Below are 22,120 nucleotides of genomic sequence, written 5' to 3'. Positions count from 1 at the left end.
AGAACCAACAAGGGAACCTGCAGTAATGGACATATGGCATTTCATGTGCTGTACTGCTGACAGTTTGCCAAGGTGTCCCCCCCAGTTCCCACCAGAGTAATGTTGGACCTGTTTTTGGACCAGCCAGTCACCCATTCTGGTGCTGGTAACTGATACAGCCTGGCAGGTGTCATAACAACATGGCCTCCTCCCCCTACAGCGGGCTTATTTAGGTGTGTCTGACATGGACAGTCTGGTACATGTCTTACCAGTCCATAAGTCGACTTATTAATGAGCTAAAATCTGAGCCTATCGGTGGATGTTCAGTGCTGAGTTTGTGTTGATAGTGTCTTATTACCCAGACCTACAGGATGTGATCTTTTTGCGTGTGGGTGTTGTGAAGCTGGGATCTGAGCCGTGCTATTTTCTCAGGTGTTAAACACATTGCAGCCTATGTAGAAAAGCAAACTTTTTCAGAAAGTAAGCTCATCACCTCCTCCACCTCCTGATGCCTTCTCTCAGATGCGTAGGAGTCGTCCTCCTGTTGCGTGCTAGCATGTTAGTGCTAATGAGACCAGCTGTCCAAACGCTCAGCCGGTCAGCCAAAAGGGACCGCAGCCTTTGTTGATGCAAGGTGTTACATCTCGTGCAGGAACACACACTTTTGTTTCGACGACGCCGACCATTTGGCACAGGAAGACACCCCTCTCCTTCATCTCATACACACACCACCATCCTTTGACTCTTTTACTCAGTCCCTTTGCCGCACTTCGAGGCTCCCGCCTTTATTGTCCCGCTTGCTGCTGCTGCAAACAACAGCAAATTGATTTTTCTCTCTACAGCTTTATAGTTGGTCATTTTCTCTTGCCACTGCTGCTGGGGACTGTTGCTTTTGTAATCGCTGACCTCAGCTCCACACCTGAGTGGCTGTGGCCCTAAACAGCCTCTCAGAATCATCCTAAAGTACCTTCTGTTTCAAAATGAAGTGTTGCACCCTGTTGGGGCTGCTGAACAGACAATACATCACCTGGCAGAGTCGCTCCGGGGGAAAAGTGGGCAGAGGGGGAAAGGAGGTTGTGGAAGGCACCAAGAGAGGGAGAAAGGAGGAGTATGAACAAGTGTCACATGATGCTGTGTAAAACCAGTTTGTGTGTGTGTTCTAGGCTCTGGATTCTGTGTTTAAACCTAACTATGTCATGGACTAAGTTTGAATTGCTGATCTGGCGATTTTTAATTCATTTTCTTTAAGGTTGTCATAGTAAAAGAGGCTGAACACAAACACACAAACCAGTTTTTGAGTTTGTCAAATATTTTGAAATCTTTCATCTCTCACATGACACCAAAAGTGTCCATATCACAAGGAAAAGGTGAGCATTGAATGATCGACAGTAAAGAGTTTGAGAATGAAACGGCCCTCCCGATGAACCTGACAGGATTTCACAGCTGCAGCACAGCGGCGGTGACCCCTACGAACGGCTTGACAAACAACAGCACATCTCCCTCCTCCTCGGCCCTCACGCCTCCCCCTCAGCCTGAACCTTCCGGCGAGCCTCTGCAAACGCCGGCCGGCCATAACGAGCCGCTTGGCGATGGGCGAGAGCGAGAGATCTCGCCGGAACAATTCTCATTGATTGAAACGTAGGCTCACGATCCCACCTGATACGCCTCCTCCTTCAGCCACTTCAGAAAGAGGTGGGCGAAGAGGGTAGGGGAGAGTGGAAATAGATGGAGAAAAAAAAAAAAAAACTCCACTACGCTCAGGTGCTTTGTACTGGCAGTCTGCATTCAGTGAGTGAATGCAGGTGGTGTGTGGATGTGCCAGCGCTGCGTGCGGTGCGAGTGTTGATATGAGAGGTAGTTGGAGCGCTTGCAGCCCAGGCCCTCTGCTGACTGAGCTGCTCTCACTGGAGAATTGATTTGGCCTCCGAGAGGATCTGTAGCTCTCTCAGCGGAACAGAGGGAGGCTGGAGGGCAGCAGCAGGAGGAGGAGGGATGTGTGTGTGTGTGTGTGTGTGTGTGTTGGGGGGGGGTGTAGGGAATGGAAGCCCAGGTGGAATTGAGAGATGGAGGAACACTGTGGAAATGAAAAGACGATGCCGGAGCAACACGCTCGGCGCACACACAAACACACACTGAAGCGGATGGGGTGTGTGTGAGGAAAATTTACTCCCTGTAATAACCCTCTCTCTCTCTCGCTCTCTCCGCGGGCCGCCTCTCTGCGCACCTCCTGGCTCCTTCAGCCCATAACACAGGCGACCACATCACACCGACTCCCACACAGCCCTGAAACCACTTCAGCCTGCAATCCAGTGATCTCACACATGTGCATGTGTGTCTGCATGTCCAAGTGCGAATTTTCTCTGCTCGCCTGTTGCTGCAGGGTCGGTTGTCACACCTAAAAGAGGCCCCTGTTCAGCAGGTTGTCAGTGTCTTAGCTGTTTAATCCAAATCTTTTCCCTGTGGAGGTCATTTCAAGTTTCATCTCATCTGTCTAAGGCGGACCACGTTCTGCTTAATTGGTGTTTCCAACTCCCTGCCCCCTGCCTCCACAACCAGTCCCTTTAATAGTTTTGACATTAAAACGGCACGGTACATATATTTAACCCGGCCAGCTTTTAACCTTTCACTCCCAGCACTCATAATTAAAGACCACACACATCTCATCATGTTTATAAAGCACTCGAAGTAGAGTCAGGAAACACGGTACTCATTCTAAGCTGTGATCTTGTTTCTCCTTGTGCAGTGACCAACTACAACAATGTGCTGGAGGCAGGCTCAGACTCAGACGATGAGGACAAGCTGCACATCGTGGAGGAGGAAGGCAGCCTCGCAGACGGGGCCGACTGCGACAGCACCCTGCCGGACGACGAGCACCCGAGCGTGCCGAGCTGGGACCCAGGTGAGAGCCTCATGTTATTCTCTGACCACTGAAAAGTGAACAGAGCTGTCGTTTCTGCTAACCGTTGCGGTTGGTGGTCATAATGCCGTGGCTCTTACAGTGACTTGCAAAGTTATTTCCACCCTTTGAACTTTTCCACCTTGTGTCATGATAGAACCACAAATTTCAATGTAGTTCTCATCGTAGACCTCCACCACAGTCTCAATTTCTTCTGTAATCTCTAATTAGTTTCCTTCTGGATTGGCGTGTAGTTAGTTTCATCCATCTTTCCAGTTTTTATCCCCACACTATGATGCTTCCACTACAGAGCTCCATGGTGGGAATGACATGTTCAGGTTCATGTACAGTGTAAAAAGCTCCCGGATACAATGGCGTACAGCACGGAATCTGTCCATGGACAGTTGAGAGTTCATAGTCAAGCGCATCAGTTTCTACAATTCTCAAGACAAATTCTTTCATTTTCCAAGTTTGATGAGTTGGTTGTTCAGACCATTTCTTCTCCAACAAGGCAGCCACTGCACACCTGTCAGTGTGGAACCAGAGCATCAGTCACATTCTGGGTTACACCAACTCCCAACCTAATCAGCTTGGTGTTACAACAATTATATTTTTAACTATGTATTCGAAAGGTGCAAAATTCAAGTATTCATTATATTATAACCAGTTTGTTAAATGTCTGCCACCTTTGACTGAAAATTGACTTATTTTCTGAGAATACACCACAAGCTGAGTTCTAGCTGCGCTTTTAAAGGTTCCCTTTGATCACTCTTGAGCCAAAGCAAGCAATGTGGCTGAACTTGATGTATACACATGTTTCATTCTCCGAAAATGAGCCGTCATACCCGGCACCGCGACAGTGCACAAGGGTGTGGATGGTGTGACTGGTGAGCACACCCTCAAGTTCAGTGCGTCAACTATTAACCTGGCAGGGTGCCAGGATTATCATACACTTGGGAGATCCCTGGGGGATTGGAGCATTTTCTGCAGGTGGGTTTTAATCCAATTATGATCTCAGCTGAAGAGATACAGTCTAAGTTGAGAAATGCCACCCTAACATCTGCACATAGTTATATAGCGGTCTTTGTCTCATTGTGAAACAGAGAGTAAGGAAACAGGTACTACATGCAGACGGGTTGAAACTAAGGCAGGAAGTATGATATTAAACAAAGACAATGCCAACACACAGAGAGACCTTCAGGCACACAAAATAGCCTTTCAAGCCAAGTGTTGGTGGAAAGCTTTACAGCACTGGTGGGCATACAGGGAACCGCCATGAACTCCTTTTTACCTCGAACCCTGTGGAAGTGGCATCAGAAGCGGTTCACTACCACAGGAAGCGTTGATGTCACGCCCCCCACCCCCAGCCCCTCATTCCCTCCCTTTCTGTCGTCTCCAAAACAATTGTGGGTGCTGAAGGATGTCGGCGTTTCAGTACGGGGTCAAGGCCTCTCCACTGCATGAGGTCACCTAGGTAGCTTCAGACTGGTGCCAACAACTGTGACTTGCACAAATGGCAGGTAATCAGGTACAAAACCCCCCCACAAAGTTCTCTGTTTGAAGATGTCGACTGTACTTTTCTTAGCAACAGATGTACATGAATGTAAACATGGGCAGCAGGGTGGGGAAAGTTCAAGCTAACACATCTGAAAACGTCCAGTGACATTCTCACTTTTGGTCTGGGCAGAAAGTTTTAGAAATTCCACTCAGATGAATTTGCTTCGGTTTCAAGCATCATGGTTTCGGTTGCGCTGGTACACACGCTGTACGTGCACAGTCAAACCACAGACCTGCGCACAGAGCAGCCACCTACTCCCCAGACTCTGCTGTCATCCTCGGCTCGGCTCCCCCAGCTGCACCTCCTTGCATAAGAGGAAAGTTGGAGGAAGAATAATGTCATTGGTTTTGGCCCAGGATGGAGAACATTAAACACTTCAAAAGCATGAGCTGCACTGAAACAGCTCAGTGAGCTGGCTGCGCTCCATGTTTGTGCCTGATCTGGTCTTTTCACTGCTCTTCCTAAACTCTTCAGCCTTCTCCGCAGACTGGACTGATGAAACGCGGGGAAAGCCTCGGCTCTTTAAGCAAACACGTCTTTCGTCTAATCTGTTGGGAGAACAGACTCTCTGGTGTGGCCTTGAAAATCTGACCACCACCCAGCAATCTTCTTCTCCGCACAGCTCGGTTTGCTTCAAATTAAAGCCTTGACACCCCTTCTCACGAGACTTCAGCGCTCCAAAACCAGAAAGGTGGTTTTCCAACACTTTAACTTTGTTTACCTCAAATCATTTTCTCTTTTTTTAAATATCCTTACTGACTATTCTTCTTGTTCTGAATGATTCTTCTTGATTAAAGGGTAGGAAAGGCCCCCACCTCGCTGTCATTACTCATTGACTCCTAAGTGATTATGTAGAGGCGGAGCAGCCCACCGCTGGGGTATGACTACGCTTGGGGGAGGGACAGGTAGATGGAGCGCTGACCCAGGAGGGCTTCTCCTTTACATTTAATGAGTAGGAGAGAATGATTACATCTGAGTGAAAGAGCAGGGTGGAGCTGGAGAGCAGAGGCACCAAATGATGGAGAAAGTCTGGATATATAGGCGGTTTCTCTGTGCCTGCAAACGTATCCCTCCGCAGTGGACTCTTTCACAAACCTCAATGTGTTTTAATGGAATTTTACGTGACAAACCATTTCAAGGATCAACGGTGTCTAGTGTTGTGTTGCCATGATGTCAGAAAGACTCTGGAATACACAGTTTTCATGAGAGTTGGAAAGAGATGCATATTTGATAGCATACAGCCAAGGATAACCAAATCATTCCTCTCCTGACTTCAGAATACCTCATGTCTTCTTCAGTCTGTCTCCCAATGGCTGGAGATAAAGTAAAACATTTGTTCCCCCCACCACTGTTGAATACTTTAGATTCTTTTTCACAAAGCCTTGTCTTGTTCAATGATGTATGTCACCCCACCAGACACAATCTATGAGATGTTGTGGATGCACTGCTACAGGAAGTAGTCAGGTCATGGGATGGACAGGACAGGAAATGCACTGTGGGCCGAACCCTTTGCAGAGATGTAGGGAGAGTGGGAAGAGACAAAAGCAAGAGAAAAAGAAAAGAAACTTGGTGGTCTGCTGTTTTTTTCACAAGAACATGCGCTGACATTCTCTCTTGAACCTTCTATGGAGCTCTTTTAACTGATCTTCCACGTGTGCAGCGGTGCATTCACATCCCTGCGTCAGCATGTAAGCAGTCTGCGTGATGTTTCATGTCAGGGGGAGCAGCCTGATAACACACAGCCACCTCAGCAAGGCTGCAACCCCTCCTGGCCCTCTTCTGTACTTGAAAAAGAGCCGAGTGAGGCAAACGAATCACACAGGCGAGGAGTGAAAACAACAGCCTGTCATGCCTTTGCACCACAGAGCCCCAAACGGGACTTCACTTCACTTCACACACACCCACACACACACACACACACACGCACAGGCCCAACATTTTGTAGCCTTGAGGTGAATTGGTGTGTCTGAATGCGGCTGAGGGAACAAATCCCAGCCTGATCAGCACTTCCTGTCATTTTTTGCACCACGTCACTCGGCGACATTATTTAGAAATGGATAGAGAGCTTCGATGGAAGGATGTAATACTTTGTCTGTGAAAAGTATTTACTTTATGTCTCATTCTGCTAGTTAAAACATCAATCTTCAGTGTATTTTACTTGTATTTGGTGAAGTAGTGCATAACTCTGAATTGAAAGTTTCAGGTGTTTTGGGGTTGGTAACTGCTAATTTTGCACATGTAGAAACTAGGGGAGTTTTCTGGCCAATCAATCTATAAAACGTCACATGTGCCAATTCCAATTTGGACCAATAGTGATCAATTTTGTCTGAAAAGTCGCTAAATATAGCAGGAAAGTGGAGTGACTATTTTTAACTGCACACCTGCAGCTGTAACCTGGTGGTTACATCTGCAGTTTTCAGACCTCTGTGGTGGTAGACAAGATTGTTGGATAAGATCAGTTTCTCATGCAAGTATCCACTGATAGCCGATCTCAGAAAAATTGAAGAAATCGGAACTGACTTATTGAAACTGACAGTCTTACCAGTTCTTCTTTGGACAATACAACTTGGGAGACTCGTCACTTTTTCAAGTTGTGCAGCAGATCATCAGTTGTATTTATGTCTGAACTTTGACTGGGCCATTTTAACATTTGGACATGCTTCTGCTGGCTGTATGCTTTGGGTCACTGTCCTGCCAGAAACAGAAGCTCCATCTCAGTCTTGAGTCTTTTACAACCTCAGGCAGGTTTTATGGCAGAATTACATTAATCTCCACATTAACGAGAATCCTTGTCCCTGCCAAACAAAAGCATCCTCACACCATCGTCCTGCCGGCACCATATGTTACCATAGGGTGGCGTACAGAGAGATCTTCCATCACACAGAACCGTTTTCATGTTAGCCATGACATCACTTCTTATAGATTTTTTTTCCTTCCAGTCTTCACTTAATGTCAGATTTGTAAATTGCACAACAGCTGTTGTGTCAACAAGCTGAGCTGTGGATCTGAACAGCTCCTCCAGAGTTACCATGGGCCTTTTGTATAGATGTTTTTGGTTGTAATAAAACAAAAACATTAGTTAGGGTGTGAATACTTTTTCAAAGCTCTGCATTTACTTGTTTCTTATCCTCTGTAAGCCTTAACCTGACAGCCAGAGTGCGTTTCCCAGACTGCCAGAGTGTTTCCCTTAACATGTTAGGTGGAATGTGTTAAATTGTCTCGGGGTATTACTGATGTTGCTCGGGTCGTGGGAGGAAAGCTGTGTGTATCCCGAGTACAGGATACAAATTCCAAGATGGGCCTTTCTGAGCACCTGCTGCTTTCTCCTACTTTACACACCCACGCTGACATGTTCACAAAAAGACAGCCTCTTTGTCCTCATGATCTCTCCGAGGTCTGCAACAGGCCAGCAGGCTTCTTCCAGCAGTCCTCAATAACCATAGCAACAAATGACTGCCGTTGCATTGTTCTGCGGCTTTGTCAAGGCGCCGCAGAGGAAGCTGGACCGAGACTTGTTTGTAAGAGTACTGGTATTCGCTGTGCGTCGGTGAGTCATGAAGTGCTACACCTGTTCCCATCTCTGAGGAGAACACAGCTGGCCCCGTCTCTCAACACACACGCACACACACACACACGCACACACACACACACTGTACGCAGTTCTCCAAACACAATTCTCCAATCTCCGCTGAGCAGAGGGAGTTCATGAAACATCTGCCCGGTAAACAGCACTGTTGTATCCACAGCAGGCTAACTTTGCTTTTAGCTGCGAGCTCACCCCTGTAATTATTCTCCGTAATGATCCACAGAGGCGCACTAACACATCCACTGAGGAGCGGTGCTCTGTTTAATTGCTGACATGCTGTACCTGGTTTCTGCATCCACCTCAGGTAGCATTGGGGAGAACCAAGATCAAGAGAAAGGAAGGAAGCTTTCATGCGTACTAAACTCAGTCCTCAGGTTACGCTCCGGTAATGAGCGTGTGCGCCGCTTCCGAGCCGAGCTCGTGTGATGTGGAGGAAGAACACGCTCGGCTCATTTGCCAAAGTTGGTCTGAAGGCCAAGCCTCACCTGAGAGCACAGAGCGTGTGAGAGTTCCCGCTTCGTCTCTGTCTGCTGCAACGTTGGAGGAGGAGATTCGTCACCTAATTATCAGTTCAGCCACAACAAGTACCTTACCTAACATTGTTAATAGAGGTTTGCCTTTCAGTTCTTACAAAGAACGCCATGCTCACCGTCGCCCCTGGCCTTTGATGCTAATGAGTTTTCTCATCCCTTTGTGAACGTCGGGATGTTTTTTCTTCTTCTTCCTGACGCTGCATGCCTCTTTCCAGTCTGCTGAACACGGGATGATCAAGAGCGCAGACTGTAGGAGCTGCTCCAACCACGGCATTCTCTGTGATTTTACGACATGATCACATATGGCATGTGTCAGGAGCCAAAACCGTTCTGCTCTAGCGATGAGATCAATGAAGGCTAGTCTGTAACCAGTGTGTGTGTTTGTTCCTTTGCAGTGAAGGAGGACTGCGCTTCAGATGGCGAGGATGACGTGAGCACGGACGCCCTGGTGGAGGAGATGCTCCAGCAAGGAGACACGGCCATCATCTACCCAGAGGCCCCAGACGATGACCTCCAGCGCCAGGGTACCCCCGATGCCAGCGTCCATGACGAGAACGGTACCGGACATCACGCCATAGACACTGTCCTCAGTCACACTTCACTGTTTGCACTGCTGAGCTCTCGCGCTGTTACAACATCTATCTAGTAATTACCCCCACTAGAGGGGATGGCTCTACCTGCTGCCTGTTACACCTCAGGTGTTAACTCCCCCCATTAGCACCAGCCTCTGACATCATTACAGCCTCTACGGCTCCTGGGCTTTTAACTTTTACCTGCTTCCTCTGAGGGGGACCAGAGGGGGGAGAGTGTCAGAAATGGCAACACCTGAGTAAATTTGTCACGTCCATGCGAGCTCTGACTCACAGCTACCTGGGTGATAATGTGTGTGCATTCCCAGCCACAGCTCTCACCTGTCCCCAGGAAGAGGTGGGGGGCTTAATACATCACTTGTTAACAAGGTAATACTTTACCTGTGTGGGAAGAGAACAACTTAAACCCTCTGTTGGTCTGGAGCTCAGGTGCAGGTGGGCGACGTGTTTACCAGCCTCATTTTTTCTTACACACACACTCCTGATACACAATAGGCAATCACATGGTTACATCTCAAGAGTCTAAAACAGTCATTTATTTGCCTTCTGTCAGAATATGTGTAAATAACATGAAGAGAAATCAAAGTGCAGCCAAGGACAGCAAACACCAGCTTTGATCTGCTTGGTTACCTGGCTGCTGTTTACCTGTAGGGGAGGATCTCTCAGTGATCGGCGTTACTGTGGCCGCTCATGCGCAACATCAAAGAGTTTCCCAACGTGTTTTTAACCCCATCTCCTCCTCCTATTCTCTTCTTTCATCCAGGAACCCCTGATTCGTTCTCCCAGCTGCTCACATGCCCGTACTGCGCGCGGGGCTACAAGCGCTACAGCTCCCTGAAGGAGCACATCAAGTACCGGCATGAGAAGACAGAGGAGAGCTTCAGCTGCCCAGAGTGCAGCTACAGCTTCGCATACCGCGCTCAGTTGGAGCGCCATATGAGCGTTCATAAGGGAGGACGGGATCAGGTAAAAAGTTCTTTTCTGCTTTTAGATGCTGACAGCTACGGAAGTTTTGAAGGAGAGAATTTATAGAAATATCTTATAGCGGTGTTTTTTAAATAGTTTTCTAGGTTTTCTGAAAGCCACAATAAGTCACAGGACAGATTTAATGTTTTGCTTTCCTCAGTTATGAGTTAAACAATCCATTCAGCCCATGAGACAAAAATATACAGTATTGAGTTGATATTTTAACAATTTGAGAAAAAAAAATTTCTAAAATGTTCATGTTTAAAACTGTGAATAAAAGACTCAGTAAATAGTAAAACTAATTCAGACATGGTTTGACCAGTCCATGCATCAATCTAACATGGTCTTTAACATGACATGCTCATGTTTGGTTTTTATTAAATGCAATGTCAAAGAATCAATGTTCAGTGTAGATTACATTTGATCAATCTAAGTATTTTAGAGATTTTATTTTATTTTTTCTACAGCTGCAGGACCAGATTCTCAAAAAATACTTTAGAGACAGCAGAAATTTACAAAGTAGATCCTGAACTTTGTGTCATTATTGTCTATCACTCTGTCTCCATTTATTTACTTATATTTCTACAAAGTACCAAAAAATAATTTACATGAACCCATTAAAAGGGATCTTGAAAGCTTTCCAGGAGAACGCCTTGTTATATGACTCATACAATGGGACAACTGAAGAACTGCTTCCTGTCACACTTCAAAATAAGAGTCCCAATCATGAATCAGAGTTTCAAACTTAAGCACTCGCCTTCAGATCCAGATCTCCTGATAACTGCTTAAACTAAACCAGCAGCTGTCCTCTTGCTATTGTGAAATTTCCACGACATCCTCTTTTACCGGCAGCACAGCCACGTATTTATAGGTGTATCATGCAGACACATTATAGTTTCCACCAGTTATTGCTCATATCATTTACACCAGCATATCCACTATGTTTCACTGCTGGTTATAGGTCAAAAACTTTACGACAGCAAAGTAACTGAAGATCCATTGTCTTGTGTGCTCACAGCAGGAGTTAGATGTCTTTACCCTAAATCAGAGTCAAGCAATCTATGTAGAAATGTCTTTAAAACACTGGAGAGCTATTCTAAATTACAAAAATAAAACAGACGTTGGTTCTTTAAAAGCAAAACACAAAAAGGAAGAGCAGCTTACGATTATTTAACAGAACTTCCTGTAATGATTCATATGTTTATTTCATAAATGGCTGTAACATCTTCTGTAGGTGCTGCAGAAACAGGTTTCTAAAAAAAAAAAAAAACTTGACATAAAAGCCTTCTGGTTTCCAAGCGTGACAAATAAACATGAACTCTTGCCCTTGATTGATTAACAGCATTGTGATGTGAATAATCAGAGTTCAAAGGTCACACTGTCATAGCCTGTGTGACTCAACGACCCCCTCACCTTTTATCTCGCAGAGGCACATCACGCAGTCCGGAGGCAACCGGAAATTCAAGTGCACCGAATGCGGCAAAGCATTCAAGTACAAGCACCATCTGAAGGAGCACCTCCGGATTCACAGTGGTGAGAGCACAGGCCTGTCAAATAAGCATGCTATCTGTGTGTGTGTGTGTGTGTGTGTGTGTGTGTGTGCATGTGTGTGTGTGTGTGTGTGTGTGTGTGAGCAGGTCATGTTCAGTGTGCTGTCTCCATGCCTCTCTGCTAGCCACAGATGCTTCAATCTCGGTTGAAGCGAGCTTTATGTTTTATTTATGTTTTCCTGTGTTTAGATCTCCTTCATCATGTTTCGGTGTGTTGGTTCTCCTCCTTAATGTGCCGTAATCATGTTTCTTTTGGCATTATGGGACAGCAATTAGAGACGGGCATTTCCCAGTGGTGCCATTACACGAACGTTTAAGCATCATCGAAATGCATTAGAGCTTTTTCCTGCTGTACCGCTTATAGCCTAGCTTGCTCATTTAGCTTCATTCACTAATGGAAATTGTTCTCTTCCCCTCTTCCCCTCTATGCCCCCCCTCCCGGCCGTCTCCGCTTTCCCTCTCTCTGTTTCACAAACTGTGGCTTTATTCAGGAGAGAAACCCTATGAGTGCTCCCACTGCAAGAAGCGCTTCTCCCACTCAGGCTCGTACAGTTCCCACATCAGCAGTAAGAAGTGCATCAGCGTCATCTCAGTGAACAGCAGACAGCGCCTGGGGGGCAGCAGAAACCAGGCCGAGGCTTCACCACCGGGGCTGCCCACATCCCCTTCAGTCCACTGCGGACAGATCAGGGAGAAATTGGAGCACAGCAAGCCCCTCCAGGAGCAGCTGCCCCTCAACCAGATCAAGACAGAGCCCATGGATTACGAGTACAAGCCAGCGGTAATAACGCCTCCTGCCATGGCCACTATGAATGGCGGAGTGTTCAGCGGAGGTGCTGCTGCCCCTCTGCAGGGTACTGTACAGGCGGTGGTCCTGCCCACAGTGGGGTTGGTGTCCCCCATCAGCATCAACCTGGCAGACCTACAGAATGCCCTCAAGGTGGCAGTGGACGGTAACGTTATACGGCAGGTGCTGGAAAACAACGCCAAAGGCCAGGTGAACTCGGGCCTCACCACTCAAACGCTGCACCCCCCTCAGCAGCAGCTCATCTCAGCCATCAGTCTGCCAATCGTAGGGCAGGATGGGAATGCAAAACTTATTATAAATTACAGTTTGGACCCCAACCAGGGCCAGCTCACACCCCATAACCTCAAGAAAGAGCCAGTGTCTCCGGCTCAGAGTGCCGCTGACTCTATCAAGTCCCAGAAACTCCCCGAGGATCTTTCAGTCAGAGGCAGCAGGGACCAGCCACAGCAAAAAGAGGAAAAGACCACTACAACCTGTCTACTGTGTGAGAACTGTCCAGGGGGGCTGGAAGCACTCCACGCTCTCAAGCACTGCAAGAAAGAGGATCTCAGATTGAACGGAGCAGGTTTAGATAAATCTGAGGCCGTTGCTGCCTTGCTGTCAGACGGAGGACTCTGCAACCACCCCAAGAACCTCCTGTCCCTTCTCAAGGCCTATTTCGCCTTAAATGCAGAGCCCTCCAAGGACGAGCTGGTCAAGATCTCTGACTCAGTTAGTCTGCCGATCCATGTGGTAAAGAAGTGGTTCAGCAAAATGCAGCAGGGTCAGATATCCCTGGGCGCCCCAACACCCCCCTCAGAAGAAGAGGACTCCTGTGAAGCTCACAGTGTGGTATCACTGGTCCCAGGGAAGGACACAGCCACTATAAGCAGATCTGTGAGTCAGGATAGCCCCACAGAGGCTACGCCAGCAGAGGTCAACGGCACTCACAGCTCACCGGCCTCACCCTCGCCACTTAACCTTACAGCTGGCGGTCCCACCCAAGCCGACACCCCTGAGAGCACTGAGGGACCCCTGGACCTGTCGCTGCCAAAGCCAGCCAGAGAAGAAGCAGAGAGCATGGCGCCTGCAGCCCGAGTTTACCCCTCTGCTTCCTCCTGCCAGACCACTGAGGAGGAACCTCTGAACTTAACTTGCACAAAGAAGGACATGTCACCACTCTCAGCCATGGGGGGAAGAAGCCCCCTCGCACTGTACGCCAACCAGCCAAGTGCCAAACCCCTTGATATTGTAACCACAATGCAATGCCTGCGAGCACTAACCAACAACAACAGCAAACAGACTATCCTGATCCCCCAGCTGGCTTACACATACACCACTACGGCTAACAGCCCTGCAGGGACAGAGACGCACGAAACCATCCACCTCAACGGAATCAAGGTGCGTACCCTTAAATAGCCCCCAGGCTTAATAAAAAAGTATTATAAGCTACACTGTGCTTAGAATGTTAACCACAATAAGCTAGTGGTTACCAAAGGAAATAAATCATGTTTAAGTTGTAGTTCTATATTTTCCTTGAAGACAAATTACATTTATTTAGACTCTTCTGTTAATGGCTGCTGCATTATAAACATGTGACTTAGAGATTGTCTATGTGGAATTTAGCAACTGCTAGAGTTCAAATTAGGTTTGAATATTATAAAACACAGTCAGTCGAGCCATGCAGTCCAGAGCTCTTCTCATTGTTCACAGCCACAAACATCCCAACACCAACAGGTGATGAAGTCTTTCAAAACTATCTACACCTCTTAACCTGCTTCACTAAGGGTACCACAAATGAATTTCCCCAGATTTCCTTAATTTTGCAAAATTGAAAATCGTCCGATTCTTAGAATAGAAATTGATCTTTTCTACCTCTGCAAAGGTCTGAACATCATCCACTGTCTGCTTTTGCGCTGCTGTGAGAGAGGTGACTGAAAGACACAATGTCACATCTGCATGTTCACGGTTAGCAGTGGTCGCCCTGCTGTTGCCAACTTAGCAACTTTGTCAATACACTTTGCTACAAATTTGCTATATTTTGCTATATTTAAGCAAAAAAAAAAAAAATCAACAAAAAAACCCAATAAGTATCAACCAAAATCCGGCAATCTGTTCTTTCACATTTTTTCTCATTACAACCATCTACCCATCGTCTACCACTGCACAATCCATGTAGGGGACACAGCAAATATGAGAGAAGATGTAAAACCTTTTGGCCAACAAGCAAATTGCTATTAATGATGAAAAAAGGTATGAAGATCTTTACAAGGAACTACATATTGAAACTTTACAGAGCTTTCTAGCCCAGAGACTTAATGAGACCAGTCAGGATGGACATAAATGAGACTGTTTGCTTCCACTCAGAGGACACATACTACTCTTTGTTGCATACACCATATTGATCTGTTGAATCAGTTTGAAGGCAGCACCTCTGCCTGCTGCATTGATTTCCTGTTGTTGTATTATACTTTAGTGTTAAGTGGATTGGCATAGATCTGCCGTGTAAAACAGAACACAAACGACGCCAAACACCCTTTTGCTCCAGCGGAGGTTTTAGCTCCACCGGAACAGGAAGGACTTGTTGCTGTTGCTCAGACAGAGCCGTGACTAGCTGATGACTCAGCATCACTCCATGCAAAGTTTCACTGCTGATGTGAATCACTGTGATGTGAGAAAGAAAGGAAAACCAAAAGATAATCAGCATTTTAATGCCGATGTCTCATTTCCCAGGAGGAGAGACTGGAGCTGGGCTCAGAGGGATTCTCGGTCGTGGACGAGCAGAACGACTCTGACTCGGGCCCAGCGAGGAAGAAGATGAAGAAGACGGACAGCGGCATGTACGCCTGCGACCTGTGTGACAAGATCTTCCAAAAGAGCAGTTCGCTACTGAGACACAAATACGAACACACAGGTAAATGTGACAAAAAAAAAAATCACACACAGAGCACAAACCTAGCAAAAAACAAAGAGAAAAACAAAAGGTCTCTCAGAACCGGAACCCATCTCATCACCACTCACTGTTGTGCTTGGAAACATGAGTCAGAGTGCATGCGAAGGGGGATTTTGAGCTGGAAGAAGGGTGGACACCTCCATTCCAGCAGGTATTACTCAACACTCACAGAAGAGGTCTGAGAATTTATTTCCACCAACTCCCCACCTCTGCACTGCCAGTTTCTCATGTACGGCTCTGCGTGTTGCAAGAAGCGATCTCTGGTAGTGATTTGGAGCAGTAGAAGATGATGATTCCATGGCCAAGCACAGGTCAGCGCTCTCAGAGGCGTTTTCTTTTTCTTTATTACTCTGATACCTGGCTCTGAAGACCAGTTTTCAGCTCCAAGTGACCTCATCTTAGGTGAAACTAGTTGCTTGTGTTGAAATGTTCTCCTTAGATACACTGATGATGGAGCACACTTTCAGCATTCAGGGTGTAGAAACATTTTACGCAACAATGCGGGGGACCTGAGGACTGTCTTTTGTTTTTCCACTCATCCTTCCATTTAGTAGGACATTTTTTCTTCTTAAATATGTTGGTACATATTATACTTTTACGTATTTTGACTTGTTTGAGTGCTCAGATCAATTAGTAGTTTGACACGTACATAAACCTCTACTTTATGTTTTCCCTTTCAGACAGTTGTTATGATGCATAACCGTGGCAACAATGTGGTTTTTTGGGGGAGTTTTTTTTTTCTTTTTCAAATGGGAGCAGCTGACTAGCAACTCAAGAACTAAAATGATACCTGAACTGTGATGACAAAGTTGAAAAGAAGTTCCATACATCATAATGAGCAAGAGCCACATCCCCTACTTCAACATCTCTCACCATACGGCCGGACTGAGTTAAAGATGAGCTGCAAAAGCAAATGAGGTGGATTAGCAGTGCTAAGTGAGACTGTCATACAGAAACAATCTTCAGTCAGAGGCCTCTTCAGACTCAGTGTGAAACTGACTGCTACCAGACAACCTTCCTACCTACATCGTCACCATCCACAATGACTTTTTGAAGACACTAGGATGATATGAGGCTCGACATTTAATTTCCCTGTGGGTCAAGTAAAGCATTACTGAGCTGAGTTGAGCTGAACATGTTGCATGTCTCAGAGAGGGCTTCCAGCTGAGCCATCAGCAGGTCTGCTGCTGCTTCTGTAACAGATCCATTAAAAACTTGAACTATTCCATTATTCAGACAATAACTTGACTGAGATTCAGCTGATTCATTTTTCAGCTACATACTCTATAGGTTTAGTTGTTTAGCTTAACAGATGGGATATGAGAGGAAAATCACCGTCCTATGCAGTTTTCTCATATCTACTGGTAAAAAATATCAAGACTTGGGACAAAAACTTCTGTGTTTTTTACTGATAAGGACTCCATGGAGTAAAACTTGTATATCAACAGTATTTCAGGCGGCTTGTTCTAGATAGTGGACACAGAATGACCACAACAGGTAAAGGTAACGGTAAAGTAGCACCACCGGAGGGTGACAAAGTGCTTCCAGTAGGATCATTGGCTTGTGTTGAATGCACATCTTTCAGCTTTAGTGTGAGTGCAGAAGCAGTTTGGGGCAAATTAGAGACAATTTTAAAGTAACGCATGTTTTTAATGACCTGAACATGTTGACGCAGATTTTATATTCTCTCTCGGCAGGGAAGCGACCTCATGAGTGCGGCATCTGCAGCAAGGCCTTCAAACACAAACACCACCTGATCGAACACATGCGCCTCCACTCGGGGGAGAAGCCGTACCAGTGCGACAAGTGCGGCAAGCGCTTCTCCCACTCGGGCTCCTACTCCCAGCACATGAACCACCGCTACTCCTACTGCAAGAAGGAGACGCAGAGCCAGGCAGGAGGACGGGAGAGCCCCGCGGAGGAGGACGGCGAGGTCCCCGCAGAGCGGCAGAGGCAAGACACGGCGCCCTCCTTACTGGACTCAGACGAGCGAGGGAGCAGCACCAGAGAGGACGAAGAGAGCGAGGAGGAGGAGGAGGGCGTGGTGGACATGAATGACATCCAGGTGGTGCAGATAGAGGATGAGGAGGAAGAGGACAAAGAGGAGAGGAAGGAGGAGCAGATGGAGACGGAGAGAGAGGATGGAACATTAGAGACGGAGGAGAAAGAGGAAGTCGACACGAGGCAGGAGGAGACGCGGCGAGGCGTTCAGGAGGAGGAAGAAACCGACGCCGATAAAGACAAGGTGACGGATAAGGAGGGAGGTGCAGCCGAGGAGGTGGATGGGGAGGTCCAAGAGGAGAGCAGAGGCGAAACGAACCGGAGCGGGGGTTCTCAGGACGAGGAGGAGACGCCGGAGGAGAAAGCAGACACAGACTGAAGCAGGAAGTAGGCTTCTCCGTGCGACACAATCAGACTCCCTCCTCGCCCCGCGCCGAGGAACAGCGTCTGCTCACTCTGACACTTCACTACTGTGTAGAAATCCAGGTGTGCCTGAAAAAATACTAGTGACTTTTCCCCACAGGAGAACGTCTCCCTCTGTTTGAAGAACCATTTGTAAAACAGAAAGACAACGAAGAAGAAGAGGAATTTTAACGAACGAAAGACATGCATTATACAGACTTTGGAAGCTAGAGCCGACACGTTTTAGATAATGTTTTATTACTAAAACACCTTGGGTCCTTTCTTTTTATCAGTGTTACTAATTTTATCACTCATATTTTAACCTTTAAAAGCTGTACAGTTGGGAGATATTTCTATATCTTTTTATTGCCAATGAACAAAAAAAAAGTCAGTATTTTGTTAAGTTGGAAGAAAAAAAAATAGACAAATCCTGTGCACTACAAGTGGCTCGGTTTACCTACAGGCTGAGTTTGTTGAACCCGTCAGTATTATCGCGCTACGCCATCACACCGTTTAGCATTACAGTTCAGATTTCTGTTGTTGGGGTCGGACTGAGCGCCTTAAGGAGAGAAACGTCTGAGAGCTAACGCGTTTTAGAACCAGGCAGTATTGATGTTCTTTATTTCTGTTAGTCAAGCTTGGCCGAATCATGATCAATTCCATTTCTGAGTGATAAAAAGTGAGCGTCAACAGAGAGGGTTCCTGAAAAGATTCACAACTCTTCCCAAACAAAACCCAAAGCTGTTGCTGGCCCATTAGTATAAATGTAAAATAAAGATGGAAGGATGGATGGATGGATGGGTGGATGGATGGATGGATGGATGTGAAAAATACCTGTATCAACTTCCAGACTGCATAAGAACCCTCAACTAAATCCACCACTAAAAACCACTAATGAACATTTTTGGTCTTGTTAGAATCTGGACACTAAAACAGTTTAGAACATAACCTCCCAAAAACTGCATTCTGTCTCTTATTATTTTACTGTTCTTACACATACATACGCAAGCAAATCTAGGCGATGCTAGCCACATTTAAGTTAGCTCAACTTATCATGGTTTCAAATAGCCAACTAGTCGTTCACGAAAAGGAAACTGAAAAGCCAAAACGTCTGCCTTTTTACTCACCACCTCTGATCTCATCCACAAACTTAGAGCCTTATGCAAAAATAATTGTGAAAAAAATAAATAAATCAAATGAGAAAGCATGCATATCAGAAGTGCCATTGAACGTTGCTGTTGAAGCTTCCAGCTAATGCCGGGTCCCGATCAAACAATAAACCGAAACACTGTTGCAGACAGAGGAGAGCTGAGCCTGCAAATCCATGTGTTAGATTTTAGATATTCCTTTTTCCTAATCTGAGCGACTAATAATCACCAAGCATGTTGTTTTAACAAAGACGATTGGTTTCTCATGGTGACCGCCTCCTGCCTTCCCTGAGCTCATTCAGCGCACTTGTTTCACGCGTCATGAAATCCTCAAGTCTCTTCAGGTGACAAAATGAAGTTTAATTTAACCACGATTTTTTTTTTTTTTTTTTTTACCTCTCAGTATTATTTTTGCCCTCTTGTTGGTTTACGTTCTGTTTCAGTGTGCGTACTGTACATGTCCCACAGTGACAGTGTTATCTCAACCCCCCCCGACAAGATGGGTATGTCTGTTTAGTTGTAGAGAACTTTTATATTTATGTGTCGTTTTTTTTTTTTTTTTTTACGTTTCTTTACGCTTATTTATTACACAATGTAGTGTACAATACTGTAGTTTGTATTAATGCGATAATATATTTTAGTATGGACAAAAGAAGAAAAGGCGAATAGCTGCAACTCTGGAAAACAAGGCTCCGGCATACTGAAGTATGTTTTTTGAACAAATGTTTTTGTTTTTTTTCTTCTTCTGGGTGGAAAAAAAAATCTCTCACCATGCAAGCCAGAAAATTTGGAACCTGTGACCTCTCTGCATCTACTCTCATGTTAGTTTTCTTTCCCCTCTCCTGAGATGAAGCTACTGAACTTTGAAAACTAATTGTATGTCTAATAGCATGAGTGTGTGCCGTCATATTGAACGATGATCCTTAACCACATAGACTTTGCCAAGCCAAAATAATATTGCCGTATGTTCTTATGTTTTTATTTGTGCCAATTTGTTCCTTTACATCAGTGTCACAACCATACCCAGTTTTATATGCCCCTCCCCTTTTAACAACCTCATCTTTTTATAATGAATGTTTTTGTTTCTTTTATTTCATTTTTTTATGATTCCCCATCTCACAATAAAATGCACCAATTACATGCTCGCTTTGTCATGATGATGTTTAGAATTTTAAAATTCAACATTTACAGCTAGAAAAAATTATTTAAACACAACTGCAATTATATTTTGTTGATTTATTTCACAACATATTTAAAATGATTTGACTGACTAAATAATGAAAACAAAACACATTCTAATATATATATATATATATATATATATATATATATTAATGTCTTACTTTTTAAAATAAATTATGTCAAAGCTTCCATAGTTATATGTTTAAGATAAACACTCCATTACAAGTTACATTTATTTCATTCACTTTTCATTTAAAAAGCGTACCGTTTGTTCATAAAGCTTTTGCAAACTGAAATGACAGCCTTTAAATAAATGTGTCATATATTTATAAGCATATTACTTTGGATATTACATTATCAATCTTTTAAAGCCAACCCAACACCTTTCTAATTGTAAATGTTGTAAAGGTTTAGTAAAAATAGTCTTCCATGAACTACTGAAACATTTAGAATGTGCAATCTATATCAACATTAACTTTATCCACTTGTGGCTTCTCACCTTATGGTGTGAAGTAAGTTAATTATTACATCTGCCAGGTTGATTTAAATGGGAACAACCATTTGGAGCACTTCATTGCAACCCACTAAATAACAACTGTCAACTGGTGTCTTAAACACAAATTTGTTGAGTCTGATGGATGGATTACTGGACTTCAGCCATGCATGGTGTTTTTCTGAAGTGTAAATATTTCTGAACGAAGCAGGTTTGAAAAGCAGCTCTTGACCTTACATCTTGGATCATTGCCCGTCCACCAAGCTCTTCCCATGAGGGTTGTTATATAAAAATCAATAGCCATATAATATTGTATGCGGCTCTGTTCGCCACCAATGTTTGCTTCCTTTAACAGGCTGATTAGCTGGTTAGCTTAGCAAAGTGAATCCAGCACTTTGAGGTCGATACAGCAACATGCTGTTTAATTACTGATTTAGGTAGAACCTTCTAGAATAAAGGTTCTTCCAGCAGTATGTGAGTTCAAATGTTCACAGAAATGTAACATGGTAAAACCTAATGCACTACCACTTAACTACTAAATTAGCTTGTTTTTGTTTTGTTTTTGTTTTTTTTTAAAAAAAAAAAAACCTTTTCCTACAGCCCCTAAAGAGGGTCTAAGATTGTGAACCTCACTTATTTTGAGATTAAAGTAGAAAGATGTTAGTTTACCGTGAGCTCTTTGGAAGCTAGTGGGAGCTAACAAGCTAGCCAGATGTTTGCTGTATCACTCCACTTCATCAGCTGATCTGGCAGGCCTTGGGGGATTAGAGGGAATTTTCAAACAAACACAGACCTGGAAAACAGAACAACATTCCGTCTTTGATGCTGTTGCACAATTGCCGGTCTGTAATCCAAAAGTTTTCTCCGTTCTTGGCGTAGCTAGAGCAGCCTGATGAGTCTCAATCAGCTGGAATGATACAGCCAAAAGGCTCAACCAACATAATCACACATAAAACAAAATAATTATCTGCTATCGTATTGTTAGTTCCCATTTATTTGAACCGCTACGAAATACAGTAACATCCTTCTACAGAAAAGTAGTATTTCACTTAAAAAAAAAGAAAAATCTAGCTAACCCTTTAAAATCAGTTATATTGTTTCCTTAAGTGGTTTTGACAGTAAAGTGATCCTACGTGATTGTGTTAATAGCTTCTCCTTTTCCATTGAAAGCATCATATCGGTTTCCATACTTTGTAAAGTCAAATTAATTTCAATATAGACAAATGTAAATAAATTACCTGCAGCCCTCTGACGAGGCAGACCCTTTCAGTCCAGCCTGGTGGGTAACAGCTGAGCCCAAGGTCAACTCCATCGATCCAGATCAGGTTTCCAGAAGGGCCGGCCCCCCTGTCCCTCAACAACCCTGCTGCACCCCCACCACCATGAATTAATAATGGAATGGACCAAAAATCCATAGTTTGTGGAAGAGTAAGAAAATGATACAATAGTTGGAGAGCATATTTTATTATAATTGCCATTGCTGCTTTGCCATCTCA

The 22,120-nt window shown here is 44.9% G+C and overlaps 1 protein-coding gene across 1 annotated transcript in view; it reads left to right on the top strand.

The window, feature by feature from the left end:
* Nucleotides 1-20,089, top strand: part of zeb1b (zinc finger E-box binding homeobox 1b) — a 60,443-nt gene extending 40,354 nt beyond the window's left edge. The window contains exons 2-8 of the mRNA XM_014982633.2: nucleotides 2,723-2,878; nucleotides 8,948-9,109; nucleotides 9,906-10,108; nucleotides 11,536-11,641; nucleotides 12,150-13,846; nucleotides 15,179-15,359; nucleotides 17,096-20,089. Of these exons, the coding sequence (XP_014838119.2) occupies nucleotides 2,723-2,878; nucleotides 8,948-9,109; nucleotides 9,906-10,108; nucleotides 11,536-11,641; nucleotides 12,150-13,846; nucleotides 15,179-15,359; nucleotides 17,096-17,778 (3,188 nt within the window). The 3' untranslated portion in view covers nucleotides 17,779-20,089. The remainder of the gene's footprint in view (nucleotides 1-2,722; nucleotides 2,879-8,947; nucleotides 9,110-9,905; nucleotides 10,109-11,535; nucleotides 11,642-12,149; nucleotides 13,847-15,178; nucleotides 15,360-17,095) is intronic.
* The last annotated feature ends 2,031 nt before the right edge of the window (nucleotides 20,090-22,120 follow it).

Source organism: Poecilia mexicana, unplaced genomic scaffold (assembly GCF_051168715.1).
Source record: "Poecilia mexicana isolate PSO_F unplaced genomic scaffold, ASM5116871v1 scaffold_20, whole genome shotgun sequence".
Taxonomy (NCBI): domain Eukaryota; kingdom Metazoa; phylum Chordata; class Actinopteri; order Cyprinodontiformes; family Poeciliidae; genus Poecilia; species Poecilia mexicana.
This window is presented reverse-complemented; position numbering and strand designations above follow the sequence as displayed.